Source organism: Acomys russatus, chromosome 16 (genome assembly GCF_903995435.1).
Source record: "Acomys russatus chromosome 16, mAcoRus1.1, whole genome shotgun sequence".
Lineage (NCBI taxonomy): Eukaryota > Metazoa > Chordata > Mammalia > Rodentia > Muridae > Acomys > Acomys russatus.
The window spans coordinates 6,000,109-6,024,039 of NC_067152.1; the positions used below are offsets into that span (position 1 = coordinate 6,000,109).

Genomic DNA, 23,931 nt, shown 5'->3' on the forward strand with positions numbered 1-23,931 from the left:
CAGGTTTCATTCTCTGCACTTGATACCTTGGCATGAAGGGCACCACCATCCTCACCTGCAGGGAGGCCATGAGCTCCTGCCCACACCAGTCAGCACAACTCCTTACCCCACAGCATCATTTCTGTTCCCTGCCCTACACCAGGTGGAGCTCAGCTGGGGTTCCTACCAGCTTCCCTGGTCCCCTTCCACAGGAGCAACAGATGGAGCAGAAGAGGCAGGAGGGAGGGGCCCTCAAGTCTCTTGTTGCCCAGGGAAAGCCCCTGCCTCTGGCAGCGATGCACAGCATGGCCTGGACTCTAATCACTCTGATCATGGTTTCCCATGTTTTCACGTGCCCTGAGTCACCTGGGGAATCTTGATAAAATGCGGAGTGGAGACTGGAGGCTGGGACACTCTCAGTTGGTAAAGTGCTTGTTATGTGTTTGCACCCCCAGCACCCACATAAACTAAGCTAGCTGTGGTGGTGTGTACCCATCATCTCCACATGCTGGGAAGGTACAGGCAAGCAGACCCCTGGAGCTCAGTGGCCGTGGGCCTAGCCTATAGGGAGCTTCGGGACCAATGAGAGACCTTGTTTCAAAAGATAACGTGGGCAGATATTAAGGAAGACACCTAGGCTGGGTGGCGGTGACACATCCCTTTAATCTTAGCATTCAGAAGGCAGAGGCAAGCAGATCTCTGAGTTCAAGGCCAGCCTAGTCTACAGAGTGAGTCCGTTTCTCAAACAAACGAGTGAAAAAGACACTATTAATTGCCTCTGCTATCCCCACAATCTCACACACATTATCACTCACTTGCATGAATAGAAACATGTACATACCACAGACACACATGGACACCATGAACACACATATATCACACAGATATACACCACACACATACTACACACACACCACACACAAACCACACCACAGACACACACATATATATACCCTCACATATACACCACACACACACACACACACACACACACACACACACACGACTCTAGCTTAGTAACTCTAGGAAGCACGCAATGCTGTTTTTTCTTTTATTTGTCTTTTTTGTGACACAAGGTCACACTATGTACCCAACTTGGTCTTGAATTTGCCATCCTCCTGCCTCAGCCTCCCAGGTGAGCCGCTACATTTCTGACCAGCTCCAGGTGTTGCTGGTGCTGATGATCTGAGGTCTCTGCCTTATGCCCCACCCAACCTGGTCCTGAGGGATGGGAGCCTGAATGAATTAGAGGGTTTGGGGGTCCACATGTGGCGGGTCGCCACCCCAGCGCTCTCAGCTGGGGAGCCCACAGTGAATCAGCACTTCTTGACCCCATGACCTTCCCTCTCACCCAGCACAAGCTGCCAAGGCTCCCATAGCCTCTGCCCAGCACCTCCCCCACCTCAGGAGCATAAGGTTGGTTTACACAGAGGCCAGCTTTCCTGTCAGAGACCCTGGGCCCCAGCTCCTGCCCACTTACTCCAGCACCTTGCGGGGGTCTGGGAGGCAGGACCCCTGTAAGAAGGTGGGGGCACAGACTTGTCTCCTCCCTATTCCCTTTGATAGGTTGTAGAGTGTGCCCAGACCCATTCAATAACCCAGCCATCTCCCATATGTGTGCAGAGAAGCATTATTTATTTCTTTATTTAAGGCCACTAGGCAAGGATGAGGAAGAATGAAAGAGGACATTCTGGTCAGCTGGAGGCCAGCAGGATGACATCAGGGTGGCCTTCCTAGAGGGGCAAAGAAAAGGGACAAAGAGAGGTTAAAGATCAGAGACAGGGCCAAACCCAAGAAGGTCACTTCCTCAGTATACAACTAGCTCAGAGCAATGGCTGGGACTGTGGGCTGACAGCCATATGACACATAGCCCAGGGCACACACTGGGTGGAGGGGAGTCAATTGGGAACTTCACCTTCCTAGAACTCCGGTCAGTGATCCTCTCCTCAGATGGTGGGATTTTGGAGGACAGGACTGAGACAGGGAAGAGGTAACTAGACAGGCAGGGCGACCCAGCCTCATCCCCAGCCCAGAGACCTTGCCTATGGCTGCACGTGGGTGAGCTGGATATCACCGGCCACTTCTAGATTGTTGATAGCAGGTAAGTTCATCAGACGGTGAGCATAGTCACACAGGTGTTGACCGTCCACGGCCACCTTGAAGCAGTGACTTTCACATAAGATCCACATCTAGACAGAGACACCAGAGCAGGGCACCTGAGAACCCAGGCTTGTGTCTCCACCCACAGCTCTCTCCTTCCTCAGCAGCAACATCTGGCCTCTGGCCAACCTGAATAGCCTGCCTTTTACTACAGTGTTCTCTTTGCCTAGTACATTAGCATGAGCTGGTCCCAGGCCTAGAATGCTGTTCCCCTCTTGCACACTTCCATAAGTGCAAAAGTGCTGGTCCATCCCCTACAGTGACCTCCCATGCCCCTCCCACCTCCTGACCCCCACCCATTTCCCCCAACTCTCTGCTCAGACACTGTCCCTTATACCCACTCTCACTCTCCAGCTGAACCCTGGTGACAGGAGTTAGCACAGGCTACTGTGTCTCCAGTGTTCCATGCCTGGTCTCCACTAAGTCATTTTCAATAAGACAATTGACACACATGTTGAAGCATCGTGACCCATGGCCCCTGCCAACGCTCCCATGGCATTGTACAAGGACCAGGCTAACATTCAGGTCCCACTGTGTGTGGGCACTATCCAAAGTATGCTGCAGACGCTGCCATGTCTCATTCTTTCTGCTCTGTGAGATTCAGTTCTATCAGGTCTGTGTTCTCACTAAATTAATATCCAAGCTCAGGAGAGCTGGAGAGACGGCTCAGCAGCTAAGAGCACTGGCTGCTCTTGCAGAGGACCTTGGTTCACTTCCCAGCATCCACTTGGCAGCTAACAACTGTCTGTAATGCCAGTGCCAAGGGATCTGATGCCTTCTTCTGACTTCTGAGGGCCTCAGGCATGCATGCAAATGGTGCATATCCATGCAGAAAACCACTCAGACATTTGAAAAAAAAAATCTCAGCAGGGCGTGGCAGCTCATGCCTATAATCCTAACAGTCAAGAAGCTGTGTTTTCCAGGTCAGGTTAGGCTTTTTAAAAAGCCGAGCATGTTCACCTCCAGCAATTGAGAGGCAGGAGGATCAGGAGTTCAAGGCCAGCCTTGAATATATAACAAGTGTTGGCCAACCTGGGCTACAACTCTCAACAGCAATAACAAAATGCAAGCTCCTTCTAGGACCCACGTTTTCTAACACTCTCAGCCTTGTGCCTGGATTGCTGCCATTACAATTTCAATATTGGCTGGGCATTGCCCCAGGGGTGGGGCCCAGCCACTGATTTTTCTGTTTTAAGTTTATTGGCTAATCTGATGTCATAATGGGGTGCAAAAGGCCTGTCCAGGGTATCAGGCTTCCAGCTGCTGCTCTAGTTCAGCTGTCAGCCATGCCCTCCTCCTCCTCCTCCTCCTCCTCTTCTTCCTCCTTCTTCTCCTCCTCATCCTCCTCATCCTCCTCATCCTTGTTAACACATGCTCTCATAAGCAAAGGAGTGAATAGCACTTCACTCTTGGCTTTGACTGGCACAAACTGGCTGTGTGACCTCATGCAAGTGACAGATCCTTGTGGGTTTTTCTGCCCCTTTATAGGAAGCAGGAAGAACCAGGCCAAGTAGTGCAGCACTGTTCTCTAACCTGCCCAGGAAACTGAGGCAACAGAGTGGGTTCAAAACCAACCTTTCAAGATCCTGTCTCAGAAGGAAAGAGAAGGAAGAAAGGAAAAAAGAAATGAAAAGAAAGAAAGTTTGGCGTGGTGGCCCATGCATTTATTCCCAGCACTCGGGAAGCAGAGGCAGGTGGATTGGTGTGAGTTCGAGGCCAGCCTGGTCTACAAAGCAAGTCCAGGACAGCCAAGAAAAACCCTGTCTTGAAAAACCAAAAATTAAAAAAAGAAAAAGAAAAAGAAAAAAGAAATGAAAAGAAAGGCTGGGAAATAGTCAAGGCATCTCAGGCTTGTAACCCAAGCCCTTGGCAGAAAGAGCTGAAGTTGAGTCATCACCTGAGCTCTAGGCAATAAACCTGGGCTAAAGAGAGTCCTTGCCAGCCTGGCATGGTGGCACACGCTTTTAATCCCAGCATTGAGGTAGGCAGAGGCAGGTGGATCGCTGTGAGCTTGAGTCCATCCTGGTCTACAAAGCGAGTCCAGGACAGCCAAGGATACACAGAGAACCCCTATCTTGAAAAACCAAAAAAGAAAAAAAAAAAAAAAAGGGAAAGCCAAACAAACAGAAAAGGAGAGCCGGAGAGCTCAGTGCTACTGTGCTGGCCTAGCATGCAGAAGGCTGCACATCAGTCCCCCGAACAGGGGAAGTGGGTATAAGCAGATACCAATGCTTACTTCAGCACCGACAGTACTCACAAAATCATACCAGTGTGCACAACATTCTCTCTTCTTTAGGGTGCAGCCCTCATATTACAGGCATCCGCTCCCATCCCATCACAGACCCGTGCACCCTCCTCTTGAACCCCAGCATCTTACTGTGACGCTCTGGCCACGACTGAAGGGCATTCTTCTGGGTAGACTTCGCTCCTCAGGCCCCCAGGAGTTGTTGATCTGAGTGTTTCGAACCACAGTGTCCTCATTGAAACGGGGGTTAAAGTGGAAAGCAATGTCATTCCCGGAGCGAAGGTTGACATGGAACCTGCAATGGGTGGTTCACACTTCACATAGACCCTGTTTGACCGTTGAGCTCTGGGCTCAGCCTCTACTCATGTCCCAGATGGCTCAGAGCCAGAGGCTGGCCAGAATGACACTGGCGCCTCTGTCCTCCTAAGAGCCTGGGGCCTGTCTTACCTCGTAGCATCTGGCAGGACCATGCCTGATACGGTGATGGACTTGGATGGGTGAAGCCCAATTGGGATGAGTGTGATGAAAGGTGCAAGCTGTTGGGAGGAGGAGGACAGATCAGCAGCAGCCAAGCAGGGGACGCAGCACAAGTGTCTATGGACTCTAAAGTCACCCCCACGAGTCCTGCATCTTCTGGAAGGAACCAAGGTTCCTTTTCTTGGTTCATTAAATGTCAAAAGAAAACAAATGGCGGGCTGGAGAGATGGCTCAGAGGTTAAGAGCACTGGCTGCTCTTCCAAAGGTCCTGAGTTCAACTCCAGCAACCACATGATGGCTCATATCCATCTATAATGAGATCTGGTGCCTTCTTCTGGCCTGTGAATGTACATGCAGGCAGAACATTGTATACATAATAAATAAATACATTTAAAAAAAGAAGGAAAACAAATGGGAGCCAGGCGTGGTGGGTCACGCTATATGATTCCTGTTGTACTGTCATCTAAGCACATGCGGGCCCTGCCTGTTGGCTGCTGGAGTCAGAAAGGGTCCTAGTTTCTAACAGGTCTCTAGGGATGTCTAATACAACTCAACCTCAGGGTCCAGGGCCTCTTAACAGCCATATGCAAGAGGAGGCAGAGGCAGGTGGATCTCTGTGAGTTCAAGGCCAGCCTGGTCTACAAAGTGATTCCAGGACAGCCACTACTACACAGGACACCTTGTCTCAGAAAATAAAATTAAAAAGAAAGAAAGAAAAAAGAGAGAGAGAAAAAAAAGAAACCAAATAAGGGCTGGAGAGATGGCTCAGAGGTTAAGAGCACTGGCTGCTCTTTCAAATATACTAAGTTCAATTCCCAGCAGCCACATGGTGGCTCACAACCATCTATAATAAGGTCTGGTTTCCAATTCTGGTCTGCAGGCAGAACACTGTAAATAAAATAAATTTTAAAAAGAAGGAAAGAAAACAAATGCACATTTGGTCCCCTGAGCCTGATGTGGGGGCGCATGCCTTTAATCCCAGCACTCTAGAGGCAGAGAGAGGAGGATTGCTGTGAGTTCCAGGACAGCCTGGTCAACAAAGTGAGTCCAGGACAGCCAGGGCTACACAGAGAAAGCCTATACAAAAAAAAAAAAAAAAAAAAAAGTCACCTCTTGAAGGAACTGTTTGGGAAGAATTGGGAAGTATGGTCTTGTTGGAGAAAATGTGTCACTGAGGATAAGCTTTGACGTTTCAAATTATCTAAACCACTCACAGTCTCTCCTTCCCTCCCCCTTTAGCCCCCTATGAAATGTGTTCCCCACCTACTGCTCCAGGGCTGTGCCTGCCTGTCTGGCTGGCTGAATGGGACCATTTTAATGCTGAAAGTTCTTTTCTTTCTTTCTTTCTTTCTTCCTTCCTTTCTTTCTTTCTTTCTTTCTTGTTGTTCTTGTTCTTGGTGGTGCTGGTGCTGGTGCTGATGCTGGTGCTGGTGCTGGTGCTGATGCTGATGCTGGTGCTGGTGCTGATGCTGGTGCTGGTGCTGGTGCTGGTGCTGGTGCTGATGCTGGTGCTGGTGGTAGGTTTTTGAGGTGGGGTTTCTCTCTGTAGCCTTGGCTGTCCTGGACTTTCTTTGTAGAGCAGGCTGGCCTCGAACTCACAACATCTACTGACCTCTCCCTCTCAAGTGTTGTTTTTAATTTATCAATATGGCCTAATAACATTTATTATCAGGCCTATAATTATTATTACTACATCAGTATAACCCACTAGCAATCAATCCAGACATAGACACTTGTTATATTTTAAAATATGCTTAGTTAACCTGGGACGGGGCAGGCATTAATCCTCTAAACTACTGCCCATAGTAGGGCAGGTATCCCATACCTGCCCCAATCCCATGCCATCTGCTTTTAATAATTTCTATCACGCTCCCTCCCATCCATAATCCCAAATACTTGCTAATGTTCTTCATCTGGGCCGTATTCTCCATCCATGCCAGCCACGTGTTTTTCTTCCACCTACGCCATGATGGCCTCTTTCTCTTCCTCTCTCTCCTCAGGTCTCCTTTCTTCTTCCCTACTAGTCCTTCTTCTTCCCAGAATCCTCTCTGTCTTTCAAGCCTAGGAACTTCAGCCACGCCTATCTCTTTTGCCCTGCTCTGCTATGTGGCCTTTATTGGCCAAAAGGTGGGTCACAGGGACAGCAAGCAGTAATTAGCTTCAAAATACATTAGTCCACCCTCCAACACCAAGGGCTGGGATTACAGGCATGTACCACCAGGTCCTGCAGGTGAAAGGTCTTTTCAACTGTTTACTAATTTGCATGGCTATTTTAACTGTTCACCTGGATGCAGGAGCCTTCATTGATCATGCACATTAGAGAATTATCCCCAAAGCTGCCCTTCGCCCCTCACCCTGCCTCCAGAGGAATTCACTCACTTGGGATAAGGCAGGGTATCTCACGGGCTGGATTCCAGGAGTCTGTGGAAGAGAACAGGATTCCATATAGGATCATAGTGTATCCAAGTGACACATAACTTCAGGGGACCTCCAGTATCTAGCCCCGGAGGCCTCCCAGACTGCTTCTCTGTCCCATCAGCATTCCTGGAATTTTTTGCTGTTTACCTGGAGCCCATTATAGTCCCCTGAATTTTAGCCTCTTCCCATGCAGCCCCACCAACTTGGGGTCCCCCACCTGCACTGTGCTGAAGGATGGAGAGTTAGACTGGCTATCTGTAGTCACTTGGGTTTGACCTTAGTAAGCCAACGAGGGGTTGGGGCTGCCACACTCCAGCCTGGGAAACTGGGTAACCAGTGTGTCTGCCAGTCCTACCCCTTTGAAGACTGCTTCTAGGTCTCTGCTGCCCCAAGGAGAGCTGGAGCACCACCCCACCCCACCCCCCACCCCCCACCACCACCCCGCCCCACTCCCCGGCCCCTTCCTAGCAGAGGACCCATGCCCACCTTTTTCCATCATCTTTGATTCCAACTTTGTGACTCTAGGGAATTCTGGTTTTGACTAAAGGAAAATGGTGGGGCTGTGAGATACACAAAAATTTTAGACTTACAGGAAACACCTGTCCAAGGGTGCCGTCAACTGTGCTGATGTCAGTTTGAACCTCCTGAAAAGAAATGCTTTCTCAACATTATAAAGATCTCTGCAGCCTCTTCCCAACTGCATCCCTGAGGCCTGGTGAGTGGGGAGTGGGTCTAGCCTTGTCTGCCTTTATGGGGAGGCTGAGCCTGCCTCCTCCCTCAAACCCACAGCTAGAGACATTGAGAAGAGGCTCCAAGCAATAAGCAGAGAGCAAGGAACTTACCATGGGTGCCTGGTGGACAGGCCACCTGCGTTGATACTGAAAAGGAACAAGGGGGGAGGGGCAATGTGAGCTCTGGGGTCACCTGGGATGAGAGGTGACTTCACCCTCCAGGTGATGGATCTTGTGGTCATCTGTACCTTCCCATACACTCACCCCCTTCCTCAGCCTGCTGCACCCCAATTGCCACCCTCACGTACACAGGAACTGTGAGGATTAAGGGAGGGAGGCCATCTCCTGGCTTTCCCAGAGAGGAACCAGCCTGATGACCCCATTGCTTCTCTGGGCACCAAGATGTGAGAGCTCCACTCCCGGCTCCCTGTGTCACCAGCATTTAGCTTTGCTATGTGCTCAGCCCAGAGCACCATGGATTTCCAAGGAGCGTAGCATCTTTGACTCCCATCGCTCAGGTGAGGCCCGAGGCTCAGAAAGCTTAAGCAACTTGCCCAGGTGGCCCAGGTACCGAGTGAGACGATCCCACATGGAACACAGCTGGCTCATATTGTATCTGCTATGTCCTACATGCTCCCCAGCCAGGGCCAACCCTGCAAAAGGCTCCCAAATACTCTATGAGTCCTAAAGTTAGGATGGCAGTGGGCAGGTCCCCACCTGGGCCATCGTGAACCACAGCTACCTCAGTGATCAGCCATATGGCTGCTGGTGTTTCCTCCCTACCCATCCCACTCCCTCCCCAGCAGACCCCTCCTTTGCTTGCTTCCTAATCCTGACTGTTGGAAATATCCATTTACTGAGTCCCTATTGCATTCCAGCACCATGTGAGAGACTGGAAGCACACAAGTGAACATACAAGCCATGATGCCTGTTGGCATGCAGAAGGCGGGTAGCATGACAGAGGAATACATACGAAGGGTATTGTGACCCAGGCAGCACAGACAAGTACACAGTTCACCATGATGTGAGAGGAGTCACAGGAAATTCTTGAGTTCCATTTAAACAAAGAATTATAGTGTAATCGTTAGTAAGCCAAGGGCAGGGTGGACAGAAGGGGCAGCCTGTGCAAAAGAGAAGTGACCTGAGAGAGAGGGTTTTGAGTAAGCTGTGGAGGCAGCATGGCTGAGCAGAGGGAGGAATTGCATTGAACCCAGACTAAGGAGGGTTACGTCTTGTGGGGGAATTTGAGCTTGTGTTGATTTATTATTTATGTTTTTGGTTTTTTGACACAGGCTAAGGGTGGTCTTGAACTTCTGATCCCTACAGACTCTGCCCCCAAAGTACTAGGATTCTGGGTATCCACCAGGCTTTAAGCTCTGTTAAGAAAGACTTTAGGCTCTAGCTCCCAAGATTTTTAGTGAGGAGGGTGAGATGGAACGTGCTAGGTGAGGTCACTGTGCAGTGGTGGGTGGCAGTGGGTGAGAAGAACCAAGCCCCAGTTGACACATGTGAGGAGTTACCATAGGCTAGACCCCAGGAGTGGCTTTGAGGAGGGATAGAGGATGGTGCATGGGAGACCAACAAAGGGGGAGGGACACACTTGTGGGCAGCTGAACGCAGAGGACCCTGTGTCGATGTGATGGGGTCTGAAGGTCCCTGGAGAGCTTGTTGGTTGGACCTGCTCCAAAGTCTATCCTTTGCTAATGATAGACCTGGGGAGCCACACTTAACTCACTTGTGGTTTGTGCCCCTTGGGCTTCCGGTGAAACTGGAAGGGCTGGGAGTATTGCACTGTGGAGAAGACAGACTGGACAAGGGCTGCTGGGGAGTTCTGTTAAAAACAAAAGCATGTCATGGTGACAGGAAGCAGGAGGCATGGCCAAAGCAAGGGCAAGCACAGAGCAAGGGCTGGCTGCAACCGGCAGGAATGAGGCCAGAAACAGGTTAAGCTGGCCCTTTATAGCCTCCCTCCTGCCTCTGCTCCTGCAGGGAATCAGGAAACAGCAGGTGTGAGCAGAAGGCCAGAGGGAAAGGGGCCAGCACACCCCAGACTCCCAGCATTTGTTTACTTACTGTATTTGGTATCTTGTGACTGAAGCCCCTGAAGCCCAGGCTAGTCTTATACTCACTATGTAGGATGAAGATGACCTTGAACTCCTAACCATCCTACTGCTGGGATTACAGGCCTCAGACACTATACCCAGCTCCACTTTGAGATGTCGGCAACACATTAAAAATCTTACAACAAAGCTGAGCCGTGGTGCCACCGCCTTTAGTCCCAGCACTCAGGAGGCAGAGGCAGGTTGATGTCTGTGAGTTCAAGGCCAACCTGGTCTACAGAGTGAGTACCAGGACAGCCATGGTTACACAGAGAAACTCTGTCTCAAAAACAAACAAACAAATAAAAATAAAAAAATAAACGAAGTGTTTTTTTAAACAAGCCAGGTAGTAGTGGCACTCAGAAAGCAGAAGCAGGCGGATCCCTGTGAATTCAAGGCCAGCCAAGTCTACAGAGCAAGTCCCAAAACAGCCCAGACTACAAAGGGAGACTCTGTTTCAATTGGTTTTCTGAAACACTGCCCTATGTGGTCTTGCATGCCTGTAATCCCAAGCACTGAAGAGGCTGAGGCAGGAGGATCACAAGGTAGAGCCCATCTGGGTTACACAGAATTCAAGGCCAGCCTGTACAGTTTTAAAAAAAAAAAATCTGTATTTAAAAAATATTGATTTATTGGGAGACAGAGGCAGCTGGATCGCTGTGAGTTCGAGGCCAACTTGGTCTACAAAGGGAGTCCAGGACAGCCAAAGCTACACAGAGAAACCCTATCTCAAAAACAAAACAAAACAAAATATTGATTTAGAGGGCTGGTGAGATGGCTCAGCAGTTAAGAGCTGTCTGCTCTTCCAGAGGTCCTGAGTTCAATTCCCAACAATCACATGGTGGCTCACACCATCTCTAATGTGATCTGATGCCCTCTTCTGGCCTGCAGCTGGATATGCAGATATAGTATTCAAACACTCAAACTAAATAAATCTTTTAAAAATGTTTAATAAAAGAAATAGATTTAGTCACGGGGTAGTGGCACAGATCATAATTCTAGAACTCAGGAGGCAGAGGCAGGCAGAGCGCTGAGTTTCAGGCCATCCTGGTCTACAGAGTGAGTTCCAGGACAGCCACGGCTACACAGAGAAACCTTGTCTCAAAAAACAAAACAAAACAAAATGTATGTTTTCAGAACTGTGCCTGGTGCTAAACATCTGTAACCACAGCACTGGGTAGACTGAGGCAGGAGGACTGACACACAGTCATGAGACATTGTCTCAAACTAAGTAAAATAATTGGCTTTCAGAGCTGAGCCTGGGACCATTTATCTGTCATCTCAGCATCAAGAGGCTGAAACAGAGGATCATAAGATAGGGGCCAGCCTGGGCTACAAACTGACATCCTGCCACAAAACAACAACAAGAAAACCATATACATGCATGAAAGGTTTTTTTGGTGTTTGTTTTGGTTTTGTTCCTTTGGTTGGCTTGTTTGTTTGGGTTTTTTTGCTTGTTTGTTTATTTGTTTTTGCTTTGTCTTGTGTTTGGTTTTTCGAGACAGGGTTTCTCTGCTTAGCCTTGGTAGTCCTGGACTAGGTTTATAGACCAGGCTGGCCTCGAACTAACAGAATTCCACTTGCCTCTGCCTCCCAAGTGCTGGGCCTAAAGGTGTGCACCACCACCGTGCCTGGCTTGTTTGTTTTTAATACAAGGGACCATAAAGCCCATACTGGGCTGCAGGTGCCACCCTGTGTCCTGTGCTTTGAATTTCATTGGTTCCCTAAGCACAGTCCTTTCAGAACTCCCTGGTCCTGCAGTGAACGGCTGCAGAGAAGGAGTAGCTTTGGCATCATGGAGAACAAGACACTGTTGCTCATCACAGAGAAAGCAAGCCCAAGAGGGACAAAGGACAGGCAGTGGCAGAGAGACACCAGATCAGGGGACCGGTGCAGCCCCAGAGCTACCGTGGGAAGATACTTGCGGGTATCCTGTGCAGTGGGCAAGAGCCCAACTGGTCACTGTCCTCCCACCCTGGGACAATGCCAGCTTTTCCTGACCTGGAAGGTGATGGAGGACAGCTGCAGGGAGCCAGAGACAGAAATGGTGTCCACGAGGTGGTAGGGTACGCGGTGTGAGTACTGAACGAAGAAGCTCTTGTTCACCATCACCTGATGGAAGAGAGTCACTGTGAGAGGAGTGCCAGGCCAGGTGACACCTGAGCGTCAGCTGAGCTTTACTTTCAGAAATAAGGATATTCTTAAAAAAAAAAAAAAAAAAAGATTTATTTATTCATAAAAGTGCTCTATCTGCATGTACATCTGCAAGCCAGGAAAGAACATCAGATCGTGAGATCATATTTTAGACAGTTATGAGCCACCATGTAGTTGCCGGAAATTGAACTCAAGACCTATGGAAGAGCAGTCGATGCTCTTCACTGCTGAGCCATCTCTCCAGCCCAAGGATCTGCTTCTGACATCGAGGCAGGGGCAATCGCCTTCAGTGCAGAGCCAAGGACAGATGTGTGAGAGACTGCACTCAGAGCCATTCACTTATTACTACACATTTGTCATTGACTTTTAGAAGACCCTTTAGAGTTATTTTATTTTCTGTGTATACGTATTTTTCTGAGTGTTTGTGTGTACCGCATGCATGCCAAGAGAGGGTGCCGATCCCCCTAGAACTGGGGTTGCAGATGCTCATGAGCTGCCATGTAGGTGCAGGGAACTGAGTTCTGGGCATCTGCAAGAGCAGCAAGTGCTCTTAACTCCTGAGCCATCTCTCCAGCCCCTAGGTGTATCTTTCCAAACTTGGTTCATGTCAGGTAGCTTTTTTTGCTGATGTGGTCGAAACAGGGTCTCATGTAGCCTAGGCTGGCCTCAAACTTGCTGTGTCACTAAGGAGGACATTGACCTCCTTGCTCCTCCATCACCCAAATGCTGGTTTCCAGAGGAAAGGCAACCTCATGTTGTGCTTGGAGTCCAGAAGAACCCCAGTATCACACCGACATGCTCACCCCACCCCAGCCCAGGGACAGCGCCAGGCCTGTAAGGACCCTTTGCCTTTAGCAGAACCCGAAGAAAGGGTAGAGCAATGTGTATCAGCAGGTACACGTTAAGACTTGGGGTGTAGCTAAATGGCAGAGCAGGATGTGTTCTCAAAATACATTCCATGGGTATATCAAGTTATCAAAGAATAAATACAGTGGGTTTTTTGGGGGGGGGGTTTGTGTGTGTGTGTTTTGGGGGGTTGGTTTTTTAAGATACTCGGGGTCTAAAAGGAACATGGTGACAGATTGAAGTCTTATTTTCTAAGGATTAAAATCAAGAGGTGCATTTGCTGATACAGACTGGAGTGTGTAAGGCAAAGGGCAAAGGGCAAAGGGCAAAGTTCACATCTGTGTTGTGGCTTAGCTGAGACCTGATCTCAATGACTGTGGCCTTTTCAATGTGGTTTCCTCAGGGAGTGGGTTGGGGGAGGGATGCCCCACTTACCTTGAAGTCTGACCTCTCTACCAGGAAGCTCAGCTCAAAGGGCTTCCCCTCCTGGAAGGGCATCTGCATCTTCTTCTCCTCAGGACCCCAGTGTCCTTGCTGCTCCGTGTTGCAAACCACATACCCTCCATCTTCAAACCGGGCATTGAAATGGAAGGCAATGTCATTTCCAGTGAAGCCATTCTGGAAGTTCACAGCAAGCCTAGAGCAGAGAAATGGCGCTCTTGGAGCATGGGAACCACCAGGGTCAGACAGAAGCGCCTCTCACTGCCTGCTGTGTCAGCATGTTTTGGGCTCATCTAACTTAGACCTAATGTATTTTGTGCAGTTATCACATTTTGTCTTTCCTGTGTTCTTAAAAAGTAAACAAGTGGTAATGAAAACTGAGCTGGGCATGGTGGCACATGCCTTTAATCCCAGCACTTGGGAGGCAGAGGCAGGTAGATTTCTGTGAGTTCGAGGCCAGCCTGGTCTACAAAGTGAGTCCAGGACAGCCAAGGCTACACAGAGAAACCTTATCTTGGAAAAAAGAAAGAAAGAAAGAAAGAAAGAAAGAAAGAAAGAAAGAAAGAAAGAAATAATAATGACATAAAGCAACCAAAACCACACAAGTTTTCTGTCACAGGCCCCAGTCAGAGGATACAGAGACATCAGGCTGGAACTGGGCTACACCTTGGGACGTGGCACATGATGAGTGGAAGGTGCTCAGCAGGCTTGTGGCACAGAAATGTCACCAAGCACCCGACTCAGCCATGCAACTCTATTGTCATCGTTGGTTTTAGTTGTGACACATCTGGGAAGGCGGAACCTCAGCTGGTGAACTGCCTCCAAGGGTTGACCCAGGAGCTTGTCTGTGGGGTGTTTTCTTGCTTGCTGGTTGACGATGGAGGGCCGAGCCCACTGTGCATGGTGCAAGCTAGGGGAAGCAAGGCAGTAAGCAGCATCCCCCTGTGGTCTCTGCTTCACTTCCTGCCTGAGCTCCTTTCAGGGATAGACTGAATTCTACAGGCCACATAAACCCTCCCTGCCCAAGTTACTTTTGTTCAGAGTGCTTTATCACAGCAAGAGGGAGGCAACAAATACAACTACACCATCGGGCCAGGCCAGATGTAAATAGCGGCAAGTCTGTTATGGTGGTACCAACTGCTTTCTGATGAGATTTGAGGCCCATCCCATCGGATGGGAATTCACATTTGGTACTGTAAACCTGGACAAATGCCTGTAGCTGGAAGGTCTTGGCTCTAGCAGGCAAGCTGTGTGCACATAAAAATTGTTCCATATACCCATGTTTATGTCTATTTATGCTTTTATTAACTATTTATTTATTTTTATGAATGAGTGCTCTATCTGCATGTACACCTGCAGGACAGAAGAGGGCATCAGATCACATTATAGATGGCTATGAGCCACCATGTGGGTGTTGGGAATTCAACTCAGGACCTCTGGAAGAGCAGACAATCCTCTTGGTGCATCGTTGCCTGGACATTTTGTTTTGTTTTTTGAGACAAGGTTTCTCTCCGTAACCTTGGCTGTCCTGAACTTGCTTTGTAGACCAGGCTGGCCTCAAACTCACATTGATCCCACTGCCTCTGCTTCCCAAGTACTGAGATTAAAGGTGTGTACCACCACACCCAGGTACTTAAATATATTTTAGTGTATTAATAATGCTGCTGTTAGCTTTGGTCAAAGAAATGTCTTCTTTCAATGCGCAGTGGTAACTGTAGAAAAAGTGACAGCTCTAAATGGGCATAAATGGTAACAGCAAAAAATGAAATCCATAAACTTGAATGGGTCATCTCTATCACCCCTTCCAAGGTTCAGAGACCATTTTGTAAGAGAGAACAGAAAGACTGAAGGAGTGGTGTCCCATGAAGGGAGGAGCTCTGTGAACCACCATCTTGCAGGCATAATGCAGCCATTGCATTTGTGAACTCAGGGCAGCTGTGACTACAGACAAGCCCTGCTCAAGACTGGGTCAGACAGCATTTCCATCTGCAGAGAGGAGGGGCTCTTGACACCTCCCTCCCCTGGGGATTTTCAGGAGGTCCATGGTGGAGGAGGGTGGGGGAGAGACAAGAAGTTATTTCCCTTCAGTGAAGCAGCCACATTACTCAAGTGCTCATGTTCCTGAAAGAACACATTAGCTCAAGCAGGGCTGGTGGTGCACACCTGTAACCCCGGCATATAGGGAGGCAGGGGCAGGGAGATCACTGTGAGTTCAAGGCCAGCCTGGTCTACAAAGTGAGTCCAGGACAGTCTAGGATACACAGAAAAGCCCTGTCTCAAAAAAAAAAAAGTAAAGAAAGGAAAGGAAGGAAGGAAAGAAGGAAGAAGGAAGGAAGAACACTTTAGCTCACACTTATGGAAACAATCTTTATGAAACCCTCTGGGTCACACGCACCCGCGCGCACGCACACACACACACACACACACACACACTTACATGGAATGGGGGAAGGGACAGTTGGGAAGGGGTTAGGCAGGAGTAAGAGGGAACAAGAGAAGATAATGGTGATGATTATGGTCAAAATACAGTATGCACAAGCCGGGCGTGGTGGCGCATGCCTTTAATCCCAGCACTCGGGAGGCAGAGGCAGGCGGATCGCTGTGAGTTCGAGGCCAGCCTGGTCTACAAAAATGAGTCCAGGATGGCCAAGGCTACACAGAGAAACCCTGTCTCGAAAAAACAAACAAACAAACAAACAAAATAATAATAATAATAATAATATAGTATGCACATGCAGGAAAATGTCACAAGTAATATGCTAATAAAGACATTTCAACAATTAAAACAGAGAGAAAAATGATGTTTAGAAATTAATTACAACTGATATCAAAGATGAACATTAAGAATTTGCCCAGGGCTGGAGAGATGGAGCAGTGGAGCAGTGGAGCAGTGGAGCTGGTTGTTCTTCCAGAGGACCTGGGTTTAATTTCCAGCAACCTCATGGTGGCTCACACCATCTGTAATGGAATCTGATTCCTCTTCTGGTGTGTGTGAAAACAGAGCACTCATATACATAAAAGAAAGAAAGAAATCTTCAAAAAGAAGAAGAAGGAGGGGAGGTAAGGCAGAGGAGGAGGAAGAGGACGAGGACAAGAAGAAGGAGGAGGAGGAAGAAAAAGGAGGAGGAGGAGAATTTTGCCCATTGGGGGCTGGCGAGGCTCAGAGGCTAAGAGCACTTGTTGCTCTTGCTGAAGACCTTGTTTTGCTTCCCAGAACCCACGTGGTGGCTCACAGCACCTGTTACTCCAGTCCCAGGGGTCTAATGGCTTCATTGGACCTTCACAGGCAGCAAACATACACGTAACCTACAGACATACATGAAGGCAAAGCACTCATAGGCATAAAATAAAACTTTTAAAGTATTATTAAAGAAAAATGTTTCCCGGGAAAGTCCTTTTTCCAGGTAGACAGTGTTTAGGAGCAGGCACTGCTGGAAGCTAGACCATAGCCTGCTCAGTCGGGAAAGGAAAAACAAGTTCAGAACAGGGGAGATGGCTCAGTGATGATTTAACATAAATCCCAGAACGGTAAGACTCAGGAGCCAGGTGCTATGGTGAAAAACCTGCTAGCTCAGAGAGGCAGAGAAAGCACCCAGCTGACCTTCCTATTTCAGCTTACATCCCAGTGGGAAAGGCCCAAAAGGCTCACTAGCTCAGCTGACAGCCCAGGAGGAAAAGGCCAAAAAACCCAAGGCCAAAGGCTTGCTAGCTCAATGCCCAAAAAGCCAAAGGCCAAGGAGCTAAGGAGCTCAGGAGCTAAAGAGCTAAGAGCCAAAGAGCTAAGAGCTAAAATCCCAAGAGTAAAGCCCAAGAGCTAAAAGCACCAAAGAGCTCCTTCTATTTCTACATGCTGTCTTGAATACCCCTCAACTCATAGTCCCTCCTACTTTTTAGTTTCTGTCAGCTGGTTCCTTGCTCCACCTCTTGACCTAGGGTTAACTTTATTAAATCCTGTGTACAGAGAGCTCTTGGATTAAAGGTGCTGGAATCACCTCTTTACAATAAACAGTGTTCTTTCTTTTTTCTTTCTTTCTTTCTTTCTTTCTTTTTTTTTTTTTTCAAGACAGGGTTTCTGTGTGTAACAGCCCTGACTGTCCTAGACTTGCTTTGTAGGCCAGGTTGGTCTTGAACTCATAGAGATCCACCTGCCTCTGCCTCCCTGAGGGCTTGGATTACAGGCATGCATGACTGTGCCTACCTCCTTGCTCTCTTTTTATTTTTTATTTTGAAATAGAGTTTTAATAGCCGAGGCTGTCCTCGAACTCATATCATGTCCTCAGTATCATAGGAAGGCCTTAAACTTGAGATCCTCCTGCCTCAACTATCCCAGGAGCTGAGTTAATAAACCCACCAAGGGCTTAGTTTTTTATTTTAAAGATAGTAGGTATATTACATGTATCAACCTAGCTCCAAACTCTTTATATAGATGAGGTTGACATTGAGCCTTTTTTTTTTTTTTTTCTTCAAGATAGGGTCTCACACTGGTCAGTGGTGGTGCACGCCTTTAACCCCAGCACTCGGGAGGTAGAGGAAGGTGGACCTCTGGGAGTTTGAGGCCAGCCTGGTCTACAAAGAGAGTTCCAGTACAGCCAAGGTTACACAGAAAAACCCTATCTCAGGTGGGGGAAAAAGATAGTGTCTCTCTACGTAGTTCTGGCTTCCCTGGAACTTACTATGTAGACCAGCCTGGACTTGAATTCAGCTGTGACTTTGAGCTTCTGTTTTTTGGGGTTTTTTTTTGTTTTTGTTTTCAAGACAGGGTTTCTCTGTGTAGCCTTGACTGTCCTGGACTCACTTTGTAGTCAAGGCTGGCCTCGAACTCACGGCGATCCACCTGCCTCTGCCTCCCGAGTGCTGGGATCAAAGGCATGCGCCACCCCACCCGGCGACTTTGAACTTCTGATCTTCCCATACCAACGACTCCCACACTTGGATTACAGGTGTGCACCACCGTATTGAGTTTATGTAGTTTTGGGGGGGTGTCTAACCCAACGCTTTGTGTGTGCTGGGCAAGCACTCCAAAAGTGAGCTACATCTCCATCCTGGGGTTACTTTTCTTTGTTGTTAAGATTTGTTTCTTTATTGTGTATACAATGCTCTGTCTGCATGTACACTTGAACACCAGAAGGGGGCATCAGATCACATTATAGATGATGTTTGAGAGCCACCACTGTGAATTGGACTCCGGACCTCTGGAGGAGCAGTCAGTGCTCTTAACCTCTGAGCCATCTCTCCAGCCCATGGGGTTACTCCTGACAAGTTTCCTAGGACTCAAAAATTGATGTCAAGAACTAAATAGATAGAGCTCAGGGGCTAAGAACACTTCCTGCTCTTCCAGAGGACCCTAGCTCAGTTTTCTGCAACCAGGCAGCTCATAACTGCCTGGAACTCCAGTTCCACAGGGATCTGACACTCTCTTCCTACCTCCTCTGGCACCAACGCACACAAGCACACACATGGCATGCACACACACACACACACACACACACACACACACACACACACACACACACACACGCTGTGGGAACTGAAGAAATTTCTCTTCCTGCATCACCACAGCAGTGTCAAGAGCAAATCCTGTGACCAGCTGCTCTGGCCATGTCACTTCCCTCCTCACAGGGTGAGCTCCCAGGGGACAGGATGCTCAGGGCCCAGGGATCTGTGAGATCTCTCAATGGTGCCTGGAGGGCAGGAGGTGTGGGCAGGGCCATCCCTCCATCTCCTGCAGCTCCATGGTTGCTAAGGCTGGAGACTGACATCAATGGCATCCACATACTTATCTGCAGAGGAGTAGATGATCCCCTGGAGTGTGATCTGAAGTCCTTCCTTCAGTCCTCCTTCGATAAGACCAGTAAAGGGGATGGCCTGCAAAGGGGAAGTGAGAAATCAGTTGGCTGGCTCCTGTCTGGTGTGACAGAACCCAGTAAATGCTGGGGGGAGGGTGGCATGGCCATCAAGGAGCTGGAATTCCAGCCACAGAGATGTTAGGGCCCCTCAGAGAAGCAGGCCCAATCCAGTTAGTTACACAGCCATTGTGAGGCCTGCTCTGCTGTGGGGGTGTGGAGGCAGCCTTGCCCCTGAAACTCTCAGCCTCTGTCTCTCTCCTAGAGCTACCCCAGGAGCTTGTGAGCATCAGTGTTCGCTCCATCTCAGGCCCCACCAGCCATCCCTCCATCAGGGTTCTCCCTACTCTGCCAAGTGTCCTGACCAAGCACTGGGTCCCAGGGAATGTCACACTGTTTTAGAGTCAGGATTCCAGGTTTGAACTCTAGTCACAGACCAGTATCTGCATGGCCTTTGAACTTAGTCTCTTTGCTTGGGGTTTCTTCATTTGTAAATGGGAATAAGCTACCTCCTCGGCTTCTTCACAAGGAAACCAGCCTTGCCTTGTCCTCTCAGAACCAAATTCCCAAACTGATGACTTACCCTTCCTTTTACACCAAGTGTGGCTCTGCCATCTGCAGGGTCTGTCCCCTGGGTGGTTGACGTATCACTCCAGGATGTTTTGGGTGTTTGTTGTTGTTGTTATTGTTTTTGTTTTTTTGGTTTTTCGAGACAAGGTTTCTATGTGTTAGCCTTGGCTGTTCTGGACTCGCTTTGTAGACCAGGTTTGGCCTCGACCTCACAGCGATCCGCCTGCCTCTGCCTCCCGAGTGCTGGGATTAAAGGGGTGCACCACCACACCCGGCTGCCACTCCAGGGTGTTTAATGGCTTTTCTAACAGGTCCTTTTCATAAAGATCCTCTGGAAATTAAATGCTCTAGGAGCCAGGAAGGTGATGGGGTCGAGTGAAGTGCACAGGTGGGCATTGGGACGGAGCCTGCCTCACACTGTTTCTATAGCAGGACACTGTCCAATCAAGTCTAATGAGTGGTCATCACCCAGGCCCAGTGCTGGGCAGATGAGGCTGGCAAACAGAAGAGACAGCTTAGAACCCTGGCACCATATTTGGTTTATGACTATGCCACCAAATCTGTTTAAGTAATTCACTTGGCAGCCTCACTCCTTCAAACAGACTATGTGCACACACCGCTGTCCAAACAATGCAGCTAGAACCCTGGAACTCACTCGCGAACCGGGCTACGCCACGCCTACAGCTGAACAGTCACGGGCTACGCCACACCCACAGCTGAACAAGTTTTCCTGCCCCTAGGTGACAACCAAATCTAGACAGCTCCTAGGCAAATGGATCTCTAACGTGTTCAGGTGGGAAGGAGAGAAGGGTTCATCCGGTCTGGACTGGTTTGGGATGGGGTGTGTCAGTAAGGCAAAGTAGTGAAAGGAAGAACCTCCCATGTACCGTCCCGCGCGTCTGCATGGGGGAAGGATGTCCACAGTAGGACAAATGAATGTAGGAACCAAACCATCAAGACGGAGAACAGCTTATACCACAACCTCTAGAGGCCAGCTCCTTCTCCTGAACCCCAAAAAGGAAGCCCTGAGCCTCAGCTGGGCCCTCCGAGTATTTGGGTGTACTTGCTCCCCTGTCAATATTGAGAAACTCCCACTCTAACATGAAGCTTTTCTTCAGAGACAGCTGTGTGGCTTCCATTGTAAACTGCTGTGAGCCCTCGAATTAAGCTCTTTGGATAAGATTTCAAGACCTAGAAACACCTACCAAGGGCAGGGGAGCTGCCCCAGGTTCACAGGATCAGAGAAATCTGGGCAATGAGGAGTATTTTATGTTCTGATTCTGGGGTGCTGGGGACTCCTTAAAGTTTATAAGAATTCCTGTGAAGAGCCGGGCATGGTGGCACACGCCTATAATCCCAGCACTCAGGAGGCAGAGGCAGATGGATCTCTATGAGTTCGAGGCCAGCCTGGTCTACAAAGTGACTCCAGGACAGCCAAGGCTACACAGAGAAACCCTGTCTCGAAAAAACCAAAAAAAAAAAAAAAATTCCTGTGACGTCTGGTTCCGCACACCTGTGACTTCTGCATTTGGAAAGCAGATGTAGGAAGATCTGGGTTCAATTTTATTTAGTTAATTAACAGTACACTCTCTATTGTCAAGATAGAATGTGAGCGGATATTTTCAGTGAAATGTAACAGGCATTGTTTTGAAGTAGCCTAAGATTGTCAAGGAAAGTGAAGGCACAAGAGAGTAAGCAAGATAGGTCCTTGGATGGCTGTCCACTTATGATTTTCTCTGCATCCTCAAATTGTCACCCTGAATCTCTACAGGGAACACCCGCCCACCAAATTCAACACACTGGCTGCTAGACCACCAGTAGGAGGGATCTGCCACACCTTATATCCTTCCTAGATCTTCCCTAAGATGCAGAACTGAGGCCAGGCATGGTGGCACATGCCTTTAATCTCAGCACTCAGAACACAGAGGCAGGTGGGTCTCTGTGAGTTCGAGGCCAGTGAGGTCTACAAAGTGAGTCCAGAACAGCCAACGCTCCACAGAGAGACCCTGTCTCAAAAAAAAAAAAAAAAAAAAAAAAAAAAAAAGGAAAGAAAAGAAAAAGTAGCTTGTGTCATTTCTCAAGGCAGATGGATGGGACTCTGGGCACAGGGGTTACAGCACACGCTCCCTAGACTCTGCTTTGTGGCTGTCACCTGCCTCCACTGATCCTCCCTCCTAAGCAAAGAGACTGCTCAGCCATAAGCTCAAGGACCTCTTCCATCTAAACTTAGACCCCTCCCTCTAAGCCCTAAGCTCACCCTCCCCTCTAAGGTCAGCCCCCCTCCCCTCTAGAGTCCATAGATTCCAAGACCCTCCTTTGTCCAGCCACTTGCTGGTCTTCGTGCTGTGCTGCTGTTGGGTCTCCACCCTATTCCTTCAGCTCCTCCTGCTGCTGTTATTAAGGATCTGATTGCCAGACACGTCTCAGCTCCTGTTGCTCACTAACCAACACCCATGCAGCTCTCCTTACCTGACTGGCACTGCCTTCTGGCCTGGGGTTGTGTGGCCACACAGAACCTATGGAAGCCTGGAATGCTACCCTGGATGCTCCAATCCCATTTGTACCGACCCCACTGTCATCAAGTCGGGGAAGTGGCTTCCCATATCTCATGTTGACCCTGTCTCTGAGTGTTTCAGTAACCTCAAACAAATCACAGCTTGCCCATGTGTGAGTTCCTCTGTTCACACCCTCATCCCCACGGGCAAACACACCTGTGGTATGTGGAGAACAGCCAGCCTGAGGGAACTGTGTGTGGGCATGGCAGGAAATGTGTTGTTGTTGTTTTGTTTCTGTGATGCTGGGGATTGAGCCAAGGGTCTCAAACTTGCTAGATAAATACACTTCCTGTGTCTCTAGGATTTTGGAAACTCCTCCTGGGGGCTGGAGGAGTAAGAGCACAGCCTGGTGATCCAGAGGACCCAAATGTAGATCCCAGAACCCCCACCAGACAGCTCTCTACAGGTAACTCCAACAGGAGGATCTGACGCCCTCTACTGGCCTGGCTGAAACAGATTATTTTAACATGAGTGAACATTATAAGCACAACACAAGAATAGCCAAAGATGGGAAAGGACCTAAAAGTGCACTAACAGGAAAAGTCAATCTACACTATTGGAAGGAAATGGTCTTGCTGCTGTTGTTTTGTTTCTGTGCTGCTAGGGATGATCCGAGGATCTCAAAGTTGCTAGACAAGCACACTGCCTTGTATCCCTATAGACTCACCCTGTGGGCTCCAGGGGTCAAACTCAGGCCACCAGGCTCAGTGGCAGGAGCCTTCACCTACTGGGCCAACTAGAATAAAGTAATTTGTGTAGAAAGTGGGAAGGGCTATTTGTACTGGGTTACTCATTTGTAGATAGACGATCTCTGGAGAAATTCTCCAAGACTGGATGGCAGGAGAGACTACAGAGGAGGTCTGAGTGGCACGCCTCCCCACCCATCATACCCTCAGAAGTGACCCAGAACAACCTGGGACTATATTGACTTAAGTGACAGAAAGGGACTCTGCAGATGTGCTAAAGTCTCTTGACTTGGGGAGGTTGCTGAATTACTCTAGCCAGCCTTACATAATCACCAGTGTCCTTATAAGAGAGAGGTGAGGGTGGGGGACAGGCTCTGAAATAGAATAAAGAGAATTGATCTAGTGAGATGGACCAATGGATAAAGGCATTAGGCACCAAGCCTGATGACCCAAGTTAGACTCTCTCTCTCTTTTTTTTTTTTTTTTTCTTTTTTTTCTCTTTTTGGTTTTGAGACAGGGTTTCTCTGTGTAGCCTTGCCTGTCCTTGACTCACTTTTCAGATGGGCTAGCTTCGAACTCACAGTGATCCACCTGCCTCCAAGTTGGACTCTCAGGACCCAGTCTCATTTGTTACATGAAAAACACAGACCCTCAAAGTTGTTCTCTCACCTCTATCACATACACACACAGCAAACAATTATTTTGTGGGTTGTTTTTTTTTTTTTTT

General features: G+C 48.7%; 1 protein-coding gene across 1 annotated transcript; it reads right to left on the bottom strand.

Moving 5' to 3' along the window:
* Nucleotides 1-1,624: 1,624 nt before the first annotated feature.
* Nucleotides 1,625-22,573, bottom strand: LOC127200324 (galectin-9-like). The gene is made up of 10 exons (XM_051158504.1): nt 22,433-22,573; nt 19,327-19,415; nt 13,545-13,746; nt 12,111-12,221; nt 9,746-9,841; nt 8,122-8,157; nt 4,832-4,920; nt 4,517-4,679; nt 2,017-2,168; nt 1,625-1,712 (listed from the first exon to the last, which is right to left on the bottom strand). Exons 1-9 carry the CDS (start codon nt 22,571-22,573, stop codon nt 2,022-2,024), a joined length of 1,074 nt encoding a protein of 357 aa, XP_051014461.1. The 3' UTR covers nt 1,625-1,712; nt 2,017-2,021.
* Between the last annotated feature and the right edge of the window lie 1,358 nt (nt 22,574-23,931).